The sequence below is a fragment of the Erpetoichthys calabaricus genome, chromosome 2, assembly GCF_900747795.2.
Source record: "Erpetoichthys calabaricus chromosome 2, fErpCal1.3, whole genome shotgun sequence".
Taxonomy (NCBI): domain Eukaryota; kingdom Metazoa; phylum Chordata; class Cladistia; order Polypteriformes; family Polypteridae; genus Erpetoichthys; species Erpetoichthys calabaricus.
This window is the reverse complement of record NC_041395.2, coordinates 107,039,213-107,054,497: the sequence shown is the minus strand read 5'-3', so window position 1 is coordinate 107,054,497 and position 15,285 is coordinate 107,039,213. Positions and strand designations below refer to the sequence as shown.

The 15,285-nt window shown below is 37.9% G+C and overlaps 1 protein-coding gene across 2 annotated transcripts in view; it reads left to right on the top strand.

The window, feature by feature from the left end:
• Positions 1 to 15,285, top strand: part of agbl2 (AGBL carboxypeptidase 2) — a 51,321-nt gene that overhangs the window by 11,087 nt on the left and 24,949 nt on the right. For both annotated transcript variants that reach the window (XM_028794277.2, XM_051922427.1), the window contains exons 3-11: positions 2,189 to 2,252; positions 2,676 to 2,825; positions 3,472 to 3,660; positions 4,151 to 4,258; positions 4,607 to 4,754; positions 8,829 to 9,602; positions 10,316 to 10,475; positions 10,591 to 10,717; positions 15,037 to 15,137. In XM_028794277.2, the coding sequence (XP_028650110.2) occupies positions 2,189 to 2,252; positions 2,676 to 2,825; positions 3,472 to 3,660; positions 4,151 to 4,258; positions 4,607 to 4,754; positions 8,829 to 9,602; positions 10,316 to 10,475; positions 10,591 to 10,717; positions 15,037 to 15,137 (1,821 nt within the window). The remainder of the gene's footprint in view (positions 1 to 2,188; positions 2,253 to 2,675; positions 2,826 to 3,471; positions 3,661 to 4,150; positions 4,259 to 4,606; positions 4,755 to 8,828; positions 9,603 to 10,315; positions 10,476 to 10,590; positions 10,718 to 15,036; positions 15,138 to 15,285) is intronic.

The following is a 15,285-nucleotide window of genomic DNA, read 5'->3' as shown; positions in this document are numbered from 1 at the left end:
GAGCAGCACGCTGTATAAGTGCAATCAGTTTTAAATGTGACATTTCGTGGCTATGGAGTTAAATCACTGTCTCATTAAGCAATGTAGCAATAATTGGTGAGGTCAGCAATATTTATTTTATAGGCCAGAAAGTAACTTTTTCGGAGTTTTTTTGAAAATTGTTCCACCAGGGAACTGTCAAGAACTCTACTTAAGACCCCTCAAGCAGCCTCATGTCTTTAGTGAGATCATCTAGTGGCTTGAAGTCAGATGCCTTCCTGAGACTAAAAGAGAACGCAAAAACATCCCCCTTGTAGTCACATAATGGTAAATACAGTTCAGGATGGAAACAGGAATTAGGAGTTATTGGAGCTTTCTTGGTGCTAATACAAGGTTCAATAACAACAACAACAGTACTGGCTACAAAAGCAAGAATACAAATTTAAATACATGGAGCCACAGAGTACGGAGTTGTGAGTGAGTAGCAGATGTTTGATATGTTGTTTGCATCCAAAAAGGTTTTGAACTCCCAGTGGATTTTCTCTGTTTAGTTTTTGTTTTCTTATAGCAGTACAGTGTACGGTCATTGGGATGTACAGAAGGAGAAAGATCTCCTAGGAAATTAATGAAGATTCTCTGGTTATTATAATCTGTTATGTGTTGAATATAACAGATTCAAGTTGAATGATTCCATGTTGGTTGCTAAACATAACAGTTGTGATATGTGAAAATCACAAAAGTTATGGCATGTTAGTTCACCTGAAGACCTGTATTTATGTCTCTTGCACAACTTGACTAATAGTCAACAAGTTTTGATGTTGACTAACTAACAATTAACAAGCTTTGATGTATTTATTTGACAACTTCTGTTTCACATTTCAGACAAGTTATTGAGTAATGGAATGCCTTGCTGTGTTTGCCTGTTATTGAATCTGCAGGTGTTTGAAGCACTTGTTTGATCTTGTTGTTGTCTTTGGTAAGCTCTTTTAGGCTGTCACAATTTAGAGGCAATGTGTAAATTTAACAGTTAGCCCTTGGCCTACCTGTTAATTTATAAAAAGGTTAAAAGAACTGGTTCTGTCATGCATTTCTTACCAAGGCAGTCTAGAATCAATTAAGGCTCTACACACTGCTTTTGATTTTTTTTCAACTCTGGGTCATGCCATTCCGATTTTATTGAGCACCAAACACATTTCAGCACATGATGAACCAGAAACAGAAAGGGTGAAAGTGATCTGCAACTACATACCTTGATGATGTAGTAATATCTAGTCCATGTGGAGCCTATGTGCAACATTTTTCAGATATTCTTCCCTAAATCAAACTGCCTAAATGTACCATTGATGGGGTAATCATTGTGCCAGAGAGTGCTGACTTGTTGCATGTTGACTAGCATATGCAAACAAGAATTTCACAGTGATCTGTACATGTGACAATCAAGAGCTATATGTCTTGTAATGACAAGACAGACAATTATAAAAGGTTTGGATCACCTCAAAAGCAAACCCTGTATATTAAAAAGTGCAAAAGGTGCAAAACGTGTGTTAAGCACAAATGTCGAGACTTCTTGAGAAGTTTACAGAGTCTGTTCAAGATGGCTTTGTTTCCGGTTTTGATGGTTTCTGGGAGGAAGAGGTGAGTCCACGTGGAAAGACCCTAGAAGTGACGTCATGGTTGGATTCTCATCAATCTTCCTTTCTACATAGGGAAAGGAGAAGAGAAATCATTATTGCTTGACACCCTCATGTGTTCTGGGGAAATAATATAGTTAGCCAAGCCCTTAAGCTGTTCCTCAAGCTCACGTTCCTGACAGTCTATAAATGCAATTTATCACAATTCAAGGGACAATGTTTAGGCTGCACACTTGGAAAGGGTGTTCTGAAAAAACATCACCTTGAATAAATATCTAACACCCACTACTTGTTAACTTGTGAGGACTTTTTTGTGGATACATAGGTAGTAAAGCTTTATTATCTTTTGTTGATGATGCATTTCAGGGCTTTTTTGGCATCAGCAGGTTCAGTCAAAGAATTATATGTGTGCAATGTCTTTACTGTAGTCTTATTTTTTCTGCTTTCTTTTATGGGCGTTCTTGATTTAATGAAAATAATTTTTGAGGCTACATTTTCTTGGCATACTCTTTTCCATGTCTGTGGAAAGAGCCTTCTGAATTTAGATATATCCTAATCCTTGCTGTCTTTTTTTACAGAGTGTGAAGGATCCATATGAAACTTTCATGCAACAGCATCTCCAGCACTATGGCCTCTTTACAGGTAGGAGTACTTGTAGCTGTTGTTATTATTCTGACATTGGCTTCTGTTTGTGAACTGGCCACATTGTCTACAGTGATCCAGGTTGTTCAAAATACTGTTATGACCCATCTGACTGGCATTTAGATGGGTATAATTCTCATTTACTATTGTAATCTAATGATTAATTAGAGCTTTTTGATTGAATGCGTCTCTGTAAATTTCTCTACTGATACATACATTGAAAAATAAATCGACGGGTGGTTTTCAGTTCAAACCTGAAATTTTAAAAATGTGTTTTTTAAAAAGAAATTATTGGTGAGCTGAGTCAATGGATCTATATGAAGTGCACACCTTATATTTTGAAAGTATGATTATGGTTTTCTTACAACAAGACAGATTCTGTCCTTTGATAAACAATTAAGCATTCCTCTATTTTGCTTCAAGGGAGGAATGCTGGATACCAGAGGACTTTTGAATCTGTGCCCACCTGGGAGAAACACCATGATTACCTACTGTCAGAAAATATCTCTGTAGATAGTAATGATTCAGACACCGGATCATCTTCTAAGCAGGAAGAAACAAAGGGGAAGCACTGTGAGTTACAAGATTCTGCATGCTTCATGCCTGCCATTAGGTTTTTCTTAATGTCTTTTTAGAAGCGTGGAGTGCCTGAGTTGGATGTAGATGTAGTTGTGTGCATGAAAGTATTATGCATAGCTTTTTTGTCTAAGAGTCCACTAATATGAACAATTATGATGTTTATAATTGACAGCACTGCCTGGGTATCAAGTCCTGCATGCAGTTGTCTTTGTTGAGTTTGCATGTTCTCTGCATTTTGTTGTGGGATGTTCTACAGTTACTCCAGTTTCCTAATAGTTTTAGGATAATTGGTAATTCCAAAGAGCTCCATGTAAGTGTGAGTAAGAGGGGTGTGTGTGAGTGGACTTTGTCATGGTCTGGCATCTTATCCAGTGCCAAGATAATGTATGCTTCAGCCCGCATACTCCACTTATTTAGAATTGGATAAAGCAGGCTTAAGGATAGTGTCTGATGATAGACAGGGGCCTGTCTGTATGTATGTGATTATCTTAGCTCTGTGTTTTTTCACTGCAGTCAGAGAGCTTTTAACTAGAGTGCTTCAAAGATGCCCTTTAGTAAGTTCCACTTAAAAAATATGCCTGAGACAATAAAACCTTTTGTAGACAAGACTACCTCTGAGTTTGTTATGTTCATTTCCTAGACTCCTTCTTGCTGGAACAAGACCTTTTCAAGACAAGACAATTGGTGTTTGACTTCCACGAAGGGAAGAAGGTACCACGTCTGCGAGAACCCCGCAGTCTGTTTGCTGTGCCATCACTGAGCGCTCCTAACCAGAAACCACGCTGGCCATTAGAATGTGAGGTCATCAAGGATGAAATATGCCATATAGGTATGAGGATACCCTTATTATCAAATGAGGGTCTTTAAATGAGGTGACACAACCCTGTATGCATAATGGCTTTTCTGGAACGAGGAGTGAAATTATGAAAGGTCAGGTGTCCATTTTCCAATATACTTTAGGTAATTAGATAAGGTTCAGGGGTATCTGGGATCCAGATAATAATGGGTTGGTGTTACACTGTTTGAGAGAATGAGAAAGTTGCAGTTGTAGACTTCTGTAATCAGGCAATGTACAGTGATTACCAGAAATTGAGTATGAATTTTTCGGTGTACTTAAAAGAATAAGACTGATCATTGTTCCTTTTTTTTTTTATCCGTATTTGCAAAAATTAAAAAGTTGAATTAAAATAGAATGGAACAATCTAGACCTAGGCTAATGAACACTACTGTAATTCTGTGTTGAAGGAATTGATATAATTTAACAGTCAGTCCATTGTAGTAATTTGATAATCTGTTATCTTGATACATAATGTTTGTAGATTGGAAACCTCCTGAGCCCGAACCATTCTACCAAGTGACGGGTTATGAGAAGACCCCCATGTGTGTAGGAGAAGGAAAGGGAAATGTTGTGTACTGCATTGACCCAGGTAACAGAAAAAGCAAGTCAGAAAAACGACACCTATTTCACTAACAAGTCTGTCATATGCATCTTCATTCCTTCATAAATGTCAGCCTCTCTTTGTCTCTCTGTCTCAATTTAGCTAAGGCAGATGCAGTTTTTTTTGTGTTTATGAGAATTTCACATTGTTTGTAAAATTATGAATATAATAGTTTCCCTCTCTTGTATTATGTACTCTACATTTGATTTTCTGTTAGTTTACTGTACATATCAGTCTCCCTTTTACTAAAATATTTCATATTTCTGAAAATATCTCAGTATTACATTCTTAATATTTTATTTATTATCCTAATGAAATCTATTTCTATTTCAACAGCCACCAAGAGCCCTTATTTCACATGTTCCCGTGCCGGAGGAAGCCGTGGTCCGATTAAGGATGCCACTGTCTTTGTAAAAGAAAAAGATGGCATCTTGTTGTTTGAGTCTCGCTTTGAAAGTGGTAACCTTCAAAAGGCTGTCAGAGTGTAAGTTATGAGAGCTAAACAAGCACAACTCTAAACAGGTTCTTTAATCTTAGGTCCCATAGAAAAGCATGGTGATAGAGCTATCTGTGTTACAGAGCATACTGCCATGCTCATAGCAGTGCAATAGAATGATTGTGCATTGAGACTGAGGTTAGCCAAAAACCTTTCAGAAGTGTTGTGGTTGTGCTTATGAATGTTATGAAATTTGGAGTATTTTATTAGTGTAGTTGTGTACTAGAGAACATGTGTCTGTTGGGTTTCTGTCCCAGAACATGTGTAATAAATAAACAGGTATAAAGTCATTTATAGCAATGTACAGACCCTTCCAGACTAGCTCTACAAATCAAGTTGCATCCTACCTTTTAAGTAACTTATGCACTAACCAGGGAGATATTCATGATTCACACTGCATTTTATTAAAAGACATTAACAGTTTTAAAGTAATAACATTGGATGGATCTCATTAGCAAACTGTAGTATTTTATTTCCTTGTCCTATTTGTGTTAACTGTTTAAAAACTGTTTCCCTTTGGGATTAATAAAGTATTCTATCTATCTATCTATCTATCTATCTATCTATCTATCTATCTATCTATCTATCTATCTATCTATCTATCTATCTATCTATCTATCTATCTATCTATCTATCTATCTATCTATCTATCTATCTATCTATCTATCTATCTATCTATCTATCTATCTATCTATCTATCTATCTAAACACTGCAGCTTATTAAAGCCAATACAGTGGAACCTTGGTTCACGAACATCTCTGAACATGTACAAATCGGGTTACGACCAAAAAGTTCGCCAAACTTTTGCATCTGTTCACGACCACACACTCGGTATACGAACAAGCCAGTTTCCCTTTCGGTTTGTGCGCGCCGATGATTTCCGCACGTGTTCCGCATTGCCTGTGCAGCGAGAGAGACAGACAGACAGACAGACAGACACGAGAGAGAGACACCCGAGAGACATACAGACACACACACAAACGCACGCGAGAGAGAGAGAGGGCTGGCCGCATAAGGCCGAGAAGGCAGTTAAAGAATGCACTGGGCTTGTTTTTAAAGAGACTGATTTGAGCATTGTTTTAACCTCGTTGTATTTAATGAAGACTTTTTTCTATTTGATTTTAACCTCCACTTCACTTCTGTTTACAGCCATCGATTCGTAGCGTGCATTGTTGCAATGTTACTGTTCTTGTTTGTTTATTAAATTATGGATTTTTCAAATGTTCATTTTTTTCCCTGTGCATAAAACTCATAAAAAAAAAGTGTTTTTAGCGAGCGGTTCGTAGTGCTATAGCACAAACTCTCGCAATGTTAGTTTTCTCTGTTGTTCAAGGTTTTCTCAGTGTTATTCAATGTTTTTAAATTTAGTTTACTATTACGCTGTGCATTCTATGGTATTATTAACTATATTTGTGCTTAAAAATCTTTCAAAAAAATATATTTACATACAGTTCGTATGGTCTAGAATGGATTAATTGTATTTTTTGAAGTCATGCTGAGGGCTATCTGAACTGACTGTGCTGATGCTTTTCACTTTTTCTTCTCCCAAAAGATAGAAACGTCTTGTAAATAATAATATATCCTTTATTATTACTTAATATAGTCTCCTGTGTTTGGTGGGGGGTTGTCAGGCTCCTTCAGTTTTGCTTTTTATCTCCATTTGGCTAATTATGCATGCAAAGGGCACTCGTCTTCTTCCCTTATACTGACATGGAACTCGAAGGTCAATCTGCACGTTTTGGTGACATGCAGCGATAACTCATTATTTATGCTGTACATGTTTCATAAAAATAAAATGAGAAAATTGAGAACTTGCATTATTTACTTACCAGTTCTACCACTAAGTTCCACAGAGTCTGTAATGCAAATGATCAGCATATACCCAGGGGACGGTCCCATCCAATGTTGGCTGTTACAGCTCCGGGGAATGGTGTGTTGGCCTCGCAAAGCATTATGAGGTTCTGGGGAAGAAAGTTCTCCTAAACCAGCCGAATTATTAGTAAATAATTCAACAAACAAGGGTGAATGTGAACGTAGGCAATTCGTTGCGAATAACACTTTGGCGAAATTCGCTGATCAACACTATTGATGAAGTAATAAACATGACCTGGAAATGCCTAGAAGGTGGGCATGATTGAGCTTCTTGAATTTTTTGGACATACAAGAAAGATGTCTGCATATCATTGAGTTTGCATAGCTCCCCATCTGGGCAGTAGCCTCAGGCTAGCTATCATGAGGTGGCTTTTCTGTGTTGATGCCAAAAATAAATGTGTAATACGATGTGTCTGATGATATATCTGACTGTGCCTACAAAAGTATCCATCCATCTACCCATCCATCCATTTACTAAACCTGCTTAATCCAAAATTACTATCACAGAGAACCAAGCCCTTTCTTTGCACTACGGTGTACAAGCCAGAAACAAACAATAAATAGGACACCATATTTTGAATGATATACTGTACTCATGTCACTGTTGGACACCGGTCAAATGAATAAATTAGAAATGCATTGAATTCTGTTGCAAAAGTTAACTGGTCATTTTTAGAGATGGTGTAATTCTTGCAACTGATTTAATGAATCTTATTTAGTATAATTCACATACATGATGTAAGCTATAACAAGTACATAACAGAATGGAGACCTTTGAAATTCTCTGCTTAATTTCTCGATATTAATGTGAAAAATAAGCAAATATGTATACATTGCCTGGAGCCGGCTTACTTTTCAAAATTTATGAAACTTTTTAATTGCCGCTATTTGGCTGTGATGGGGCTAGTGAAGCATCAGTGAGCAGTTTATTATTTTGCTTGTTTGCACCAAGCTTTTACAATATGTCTCCTAGTATTTTTTTAAAGTGTGATTTCAATTGACTACATTATTCAACAATTAAAACATAATTGATTTAATTATTTGAAAAGGCAGGTAATAAAAGTATTTCTATTCAAGGAGTACAGAAAAATCCATCTTAATGAAAGAATAAGTGTTTCTGTGTTTGTGTATCTGTGTGTCTGTCTGGTCGATATGTCTGTATCATTCCAACAAATGGTGCATTACACACATTAACACTGCTTTTACAAATACCATACCAAATGGCATTTAACAGAGGCATAAGGATTGCATTTGTAATTCCAACAAATGGCACATCACAAAAATGTACCATCTGTTGGAATGACACATACAATGCATTTTATTTCTGCATGCACTATAAAATACTTTCAAATATATGGTGCACTGCAAACATTAATGCTGATATCTGTATTGATTACTTATATTTCAACCCGTCTTAGATTGGTAGCACAGCTAGCAATTAAATGTTAACCTTAATGTTTGTTTTACTTTAGTGTTAAAATATCTGGAACTATTTTAAGTTAATTTGTGCAGTTTTTAATATCCCTGTTGTACTTTGTTAATACTTTATTTATAATTTTTCAACTGCTCAGCCCCCAGTAAACTTTACATTTTTTAGTTATAGTTTAATTCTCTGAAACAATAAGAGCAATGTGTGCTTGACAGGGAAGGAAACAGTTTGGCCTTTGAGTGTTTCTGTCTCACTTGACTCATGTTTATGTCCTGTGCCTTTTGCCTCACAACTACTTTAACCTGAGGTCGCCCTCTTCCCACAGACAGGTATTTTCACACCACACAAAGTTATAATCACAATTTATAAAAGGTGGCTTACAAGTGTGAAAGGGACTAAGATATGTGCAAGTGTACCTTGGAGCATATATACCAGAGTTTGCTCTTTTGTTTGCATGGAAACATAACTTGCTCAACGGACTGTAAGGGGAATTTATTTGAAATAAATGCAATTATGTGCTGAAGTGTATCTATATTAAATGTAACATCTAGTGTATATGAAATGAGTTGCTTACACATGAAATATAACTAGGATGTACTTGCATTATCAGTATATGTTAATTCTAGTGAACTGTATTCAAATGTATAAGCTTGATATACACTATGATGTATACTGAAATTTGTGTCTAGAATGTACTGTGTGTGTTGTAGTGCATCCAGCAGTTCTTTCTACTCTTAATTCTGTGTATTTGTTTTTACAGGGGCTTGAATGACTATGAGCTGACACTCCAGACTGATCTCTACACTAATAAGCACACACAGTGGTTTTACTTTCGAGTACAAAACATGAAGCCAGGAATCACATACAGATTCACCATTATCAACCTGATGAAGTCAAATAGCCTCTACAACATGGGGATGAAACCACTAATGTACTCTGAAACTGATGCTCTTTCAAAAAAGATTGGGTGGAGGAGAGTAGGCAGTGAGATTCGATATTACAAAAACCAAAGTCTGGAAGGACTGCACTCACTCACCTGGACTTGTCAATTTCCAAACCAAGGAGACACTTGCTACTTTGCACACTGTTACCCCTACACATACACAGACCTACAGCGCTACCTGAATGAGATCTCCAATGACTCCCGGCGATCCCAGTATTGCACAGTCCGCTCACTGTGTCGCAGTTTGGCAGGCAATACTGTGTATGTGCTGACCATAACATCTCCTTTTCAGAATGCAGTTTTTACTGCAGCCAAGAAGGCAGTGGTTGTCACCGCCCGCGTTCATCCTGGTGAGACAAACAGTTCATGGATGATGAAGGGATTCCTGGATTTTATCCTGGGGGACTCTCATGATGCAGAGATTTTGAGAAACATGTTCATCTTCAAGGTTGTCCCCATGCTAAACCCCGATGGAGTCATTGTGGGCAACTACCGGTGCTCCCTGACTGGACGTGATCTCAATCGCAACTATAAGACCATCCTGCAGAATGCCTTCCCTTGTGTGTGGCATACCAGGAACATGGTAAAGAGGTGAGGGCATCAATTAGGAGCCTTGAAACAGGAGTACTACAGAGGGAAATGCGAGCAATTGAATTAGTAAGAGTGAATATACTGTTAAAAATAATTCTGTAACCATTGGTGAATTGGAAACAGTAAATTTACTTCTGCTTATTAAATTCTGGAGGAGTGTACAGAATAATACCTTTGTGCTATACATTGCAAACCACAATTTGTAAAATAAAAAAAGTAGCGTTTAGCTGTTGTAGACAGAGAAATAAGGGCAAAATAATCCAAATATTCACTTTTTATATCTCTCATCCTTGCTGCCTTAATGTTTGTGCACTTTCATTGCACTACAATCCTACTTATTAAGTGGTACCCAGTCTGTCTAATCAGCTACTGATTTTTGTGTATCCTGACATGTAGTCATAACACTTGGCTCAAGTGGCATTTGTTATTAAAGGTGTATAAAGACCATGGCATTGCAGCATTTGACCATATTAGCTTTGAACTAAGAAGGCTAAATGAGGACCTAATCCAGATCCTCAGAATCCTCCAAGACATTGATAAACATGACCTAGTATAATTCTTTTAATTAAGGAGTGTATCATGCACTCTAAGACAGCAGTAGAAATTTAAAGGAAATGCATTTTACACAAAAAACAGAAAGCACTTCTTGACAAGTAAACAAGCTTGATGATCTGTTTGTGAAACGATTTCTGTTCTTTTGTCCTACTTCCCAGACTATTGTCAGAACGAGAGGTAATCCTGTACTGTGACTTCCATGGGCACAGCAGGAAGAACAACGTCTTCATGTATGGTTGTGACAACAAGAATAGCCCAAGCATGCGGCTACAGGAACGGATTTTCCCTCTGATGATGAGCAAGAATGCAGCAGACCAAGTAAGATTTCCATCATCAAAGCATGACTGCCTTCTCTTTATAACTACTATTCTGTTGACTCATAAGCTTAGGAGAAATAAAAATTTTAAAAATCTGTTTCACATTCTGCTCTCAGTTTTCTTATAAAAGCTGTAAGTTCAGGGTCCAAAAGAGCAAAGAGGGTACTGGACGTATTGTGATGTGGAGGCTGGGTATTGTCAACAGTTACACCATGGAGTCCACTTTCAGTGGGTCTACTTTAGGTGAGTTGTACCAAATCCATACCTAACTCCCTTGTTGTATCCTGCAGCATATGCTTAATTTTATTATCAAATATATTTACTATGGTTGGTTTCAACTAGGCTTAAGAAGCTAATTGGTCAGTAATAGATAATTTCAATACTTAATTTGTCTTAAAACACATGTCTGTATAATAAATGATCCATTATTTGTATAGTATCTTTCATAGCCAATAGCATTCATTAGTGTTTGCACATAGATAAGTAAGCATAATTTTGTTATTAAGAGATGTTGTACTTGTTCACACACCAGCATCACAAACAGATGAAGGATTTTGCAGTGAGAAAGAGGTAAGATTTGAACCGTAAGGCCTTTTGGTTTACTGTTTCAGTCAATGATTATTAGTTGGTTTTTGGCCAAAACTATCATAATACACTCAAAGAGACTTCTGGTAGTTATATTTAACACTGTAAAAGTGAACTTAATTCAGAAGTTTTATTCTAAGTGAATTACTTCCTAAAATGTTGTTTTGGCGTAGCCACATAAAAGTAGTAAGAAGGTATGTTCTATTTTTGGTATGATATTTGGCCAAAGGTGGCTGATTGAATTCAGGCCAGTATGGGATTCTCACAGAACTACATAGTTTGACTGGTATTACTAAATATTATATTTTGAAAATGAACCAGGAGTGACAGATCTTCAGGTCAAGAATTGAAACAAGTGTCTTTTTTTGCAGCTGCTGCTAATTTTAGAGAATAGTGGAAAAAATGGGTTCAGATAAACACTGGTTGGGATATGTCTTTCCTTGGGGTTGGATGATTCAGCTTCCAGAAGCACACAGACACAGAATACTTCTGAACCTCACTCAGATGCCTCTTCTTTTTATTGTATCACAAGCACTATGCCAACATTCTCAGATTGACAGGAAAGTACACAATCTTACAAAATAAAAATTTGATCAGAATACAAGGGACATATATCCCTAAGACATCAATCCCCAAACTGTACTGTCTCCCTGAAAAGGCTTTGGCACTAGAGCCTAACTACTAAACTGTCCTCTGCCAACCGACGGCCAGAGAATCCTGCTGACTACACCAATGTAACAGTAGGAGGGCTATCGCTCCCTTGAACCCTCAGGTACCATGCCAAACACCAGGTAAAAGTCCAATAATTATTATTTTTATTATAATAATAACGTGCACGAAGCACCCTCCATTCTACTATACTTATAAACACTACATAATACAATCACTAATCAATAAACCAACAATCCTCCACTCCCAGACGTGTTGCCACCCTTCCTCCCAGCTCAGCTCACTCGTCTGGGGTTTCCCATAGTCTTTTATAGTCCATGACCCGGAAGTGCTCCTGAACCCCTGTCCACATGATTTCTTAGCACTTCCGGGTCGGATAAAAACTCTCCTTCATCCCAGAAGCACGTCATTTCCTCTGTCGCTGTGACTAAGACGTACTTCTGGGTTATAGGGCACACGCAAGTCCTTGAGCCTCCCTGCAGCGTCCTCAGGTGGGCCCCACGGTATCCAGCAGGGTTGGGAGTAAAAACTCCATTCTCCAGGATTCCCTGCTGGTCTTCGGGGCACTTCTATGCTACAGGGAGGGCTCCATCTGGCGGCCTGGGGGTATTGGCCAGGATGAACGGCCAGCCATTTCCCATACCCGCTTAATCCAGTACAAAGTCATGGAGTCAGAGCCTATCCCAGTGTTAGGACCTTGACATGCTCCCACCAGACATGAGTTGAAGGATTTTAGGTCACCAGTAGATATAAGTGTGTTAACAATGACACATACATAAAGAAAAAAATAAAATGAATGTTGTTTATTCAAACAAATTTATATTCCAAAAGTAAGATCCAGAACAGTCAAAAAATCATATGCAAGTAATCAGCAAGTGAGAAATAGTGGCCAGACTAAAAAAAATATTAAACAGGCAAAAGTCAAGATCTGGTGTTCTAAATAAAACCAAATTGACTGTACAATATATATAATTTGAAGAAAAGGTTAAAAATGCAATGAAAACAAAAAAGTAAAGAGTAGCCAATAAACCATGGCTTTTGCAAAGGTTAACTGTGCAAATGTTTGAGTGATGCCACATTCAGAGATTCATCTTCTGATCCCTCATGTCACTGTGGTGTAATAAGCATTACATAACAACAGGCAGCCATGGATTATATAGCAGGCAAAAGAAAAAGCTACCCAAGACTCTGACACCTGACATGGGTGCTCTATTTTGTCCAACGAACAATTTGCAGCTAGAATCTAGAGGCGCCCTGTCCTGAGATTCTGTGGCTGCTGTTATTCATTTTTCAGTCCACATATTAGAGAGAATTTCTTTTATGTGATCACTTTGCCATCTTGTTTCCACACGTTTATCAGGGCTTCAGCAACTCATTATTAAGTATCAATAATCTGTCTTACTAGGACCTTAATTGTCTTCTGATGGTACTTAAGCACATTGCATATACCCATGTTCAGTGAGCAAGCATGAAGACCCACCTTCTTAGCCATCATATGGCTAGTTTTCAGTTATTTCTCCTCTAACCATACAGCTCTTACTGAACCTTGTTCCAGAGTCCCCTAACAGCTCCTCAAAAATTAAACCATAGAGTAGAGATCTCCTCTTTGTATTGGCTTAGAACTAGAACAAAAAGGGGTCTCTAGACAGCATACATCTTGGCTAACATCAAGTCTTTCTTCTTTTCTTTTAGATACCTTTCTTCTATGCCACATTCTAATCCCTCTTGGGCACTGATCCCCCTTAAAGACAATTTCTGGTCTCTTTTTTTCAGAAGTATTCAAATGTTTGTCTACCTTAGATTTGTGCTTTACATCTAATAGTGGATTATCTATATTAAACACTGTTATAATGTTCACATCTTTATCAATTTCTAAATACTTCTGAATTATTAAATTCCTCTTCCTTGACTAATGATGCAGCTGGTACCTCTATTACATGTTTTACCTCTCTATTTTGTTAATCTTCAGATTTTCTTTAATACAGTATGAGCCAAAATAAAGTACCACATTTCTCAAGGTCATCGCGCGAGGTAGAGACAGCCAAGTGGGTTGTAGTGGGGGTCCTTTGATAGGCGATCCCTTGTAGTTTTCAGTCAGTAATATGCCTTGGTCCAGTGTGCACCGAACTTTTGCTGTTGAAGCATTCTTCAAACACAACTAATCCATCATCAGTATGCAACGCACCTTCCGAATGCACTTCACCATTCCTCTTAACGTTGACGTCCCAAATCGAAAAACATTTCTTCAGTGGGTGGTTAAATTTAGACAGACGGGTACAACATTGAACAGAAAATCTCCAGGCCATCCTCAGACTGTATGAACACCTGAAAACATCCAAGCTGTAAAGGCATCAATTTTGCAGTCTTTTAGACGTTCAGCACACAAACATGAGAAGGAGAATTTTGCATGAGGACCTTAATTTCCATCCATACAAAATGATGGTAGTGCAGGAACAAACTGAGAGAGACTAGGAGAGCCATAGAGAGTTGTGTGCGAATATTCTGCAAACCGTTCATTGAGATGCCATCATCATGAGGCACAATTCCATTTGAATGTGTTGCGTAAATAAGCAAAATCTTTGCTATTGGACCAAACAAACCCTCGTGAACTGCATCAGAGACCCCTGCATAGTGAGCGTGTTACAGTTTGGTACGCTGTTACAGACTTTGACATTGTAGGCCCTTACTTTTTTGAGGAAGAAGGAGCAACAGTGGTGGATGCCTGGTTTCAACAGGATGGAGCAACAGCTCATATGGTGCAGAGATCCATGCAAGTTTTGCGGGAGATGTTTCCGGGGAAGCTGATCCCCATGCACAGTGATGTCGGGTGGCCTTTACATTTGCCTGATCTTGTTCTGTGCAATTTCTTCTTGTGGGGCTATCTCAAGTCGAAGGTATACACACACCGACCTCAAAATTCCCCTTGAAATGGCTGAACAAGTCTTGCGAACATTCAGAAAATGTCTTGAAGAGTGTATCGCTAATGATGACCACCACCTTGAAAACATCATTTTTAAAGCACAGTAAAAAAAAAACTATTTTGTATACCCTTTCTTATGTTGTAATGAAATTTTATTTTATCTTGTAGCATTTTTGTAGAATAAACGTTTGAAATGTGGTGCTTCTTTTTGGCTCAAATTGTATATTGCATTCAAGGCCACTACAAAGTCACTATATTTGTTTTTGTATTAATTTTTGCTATTCTGTCTGTTTTAACTCTAGTATCAAACTGTGCAAGGATTTCACGGTGTGTTGCCAGAATCCAACGATCTCATTTTCATTTTTTTGTGTATGTTTTCTTCCCACAGGTAACAGGAAGGGAACTCATTTTACTACAGAAGACCTGAAGTCTTTAGGTTATCACTTCTGTGACACTTTGCTTGACTTCTGTGATCCGGATCAAACCAAGGTCTGTACCAATACAAGATAAGCAGGCCCTCATGAGCTTTTCTGTAGCCGCTGTCCAGCCTGATTGTTTTTTGGGGTACCAATCGGAGACTGTAACAATGATATTTTATAACTAACAGAGCTCCTGCATCTTAGGTACCAGTCAGTTG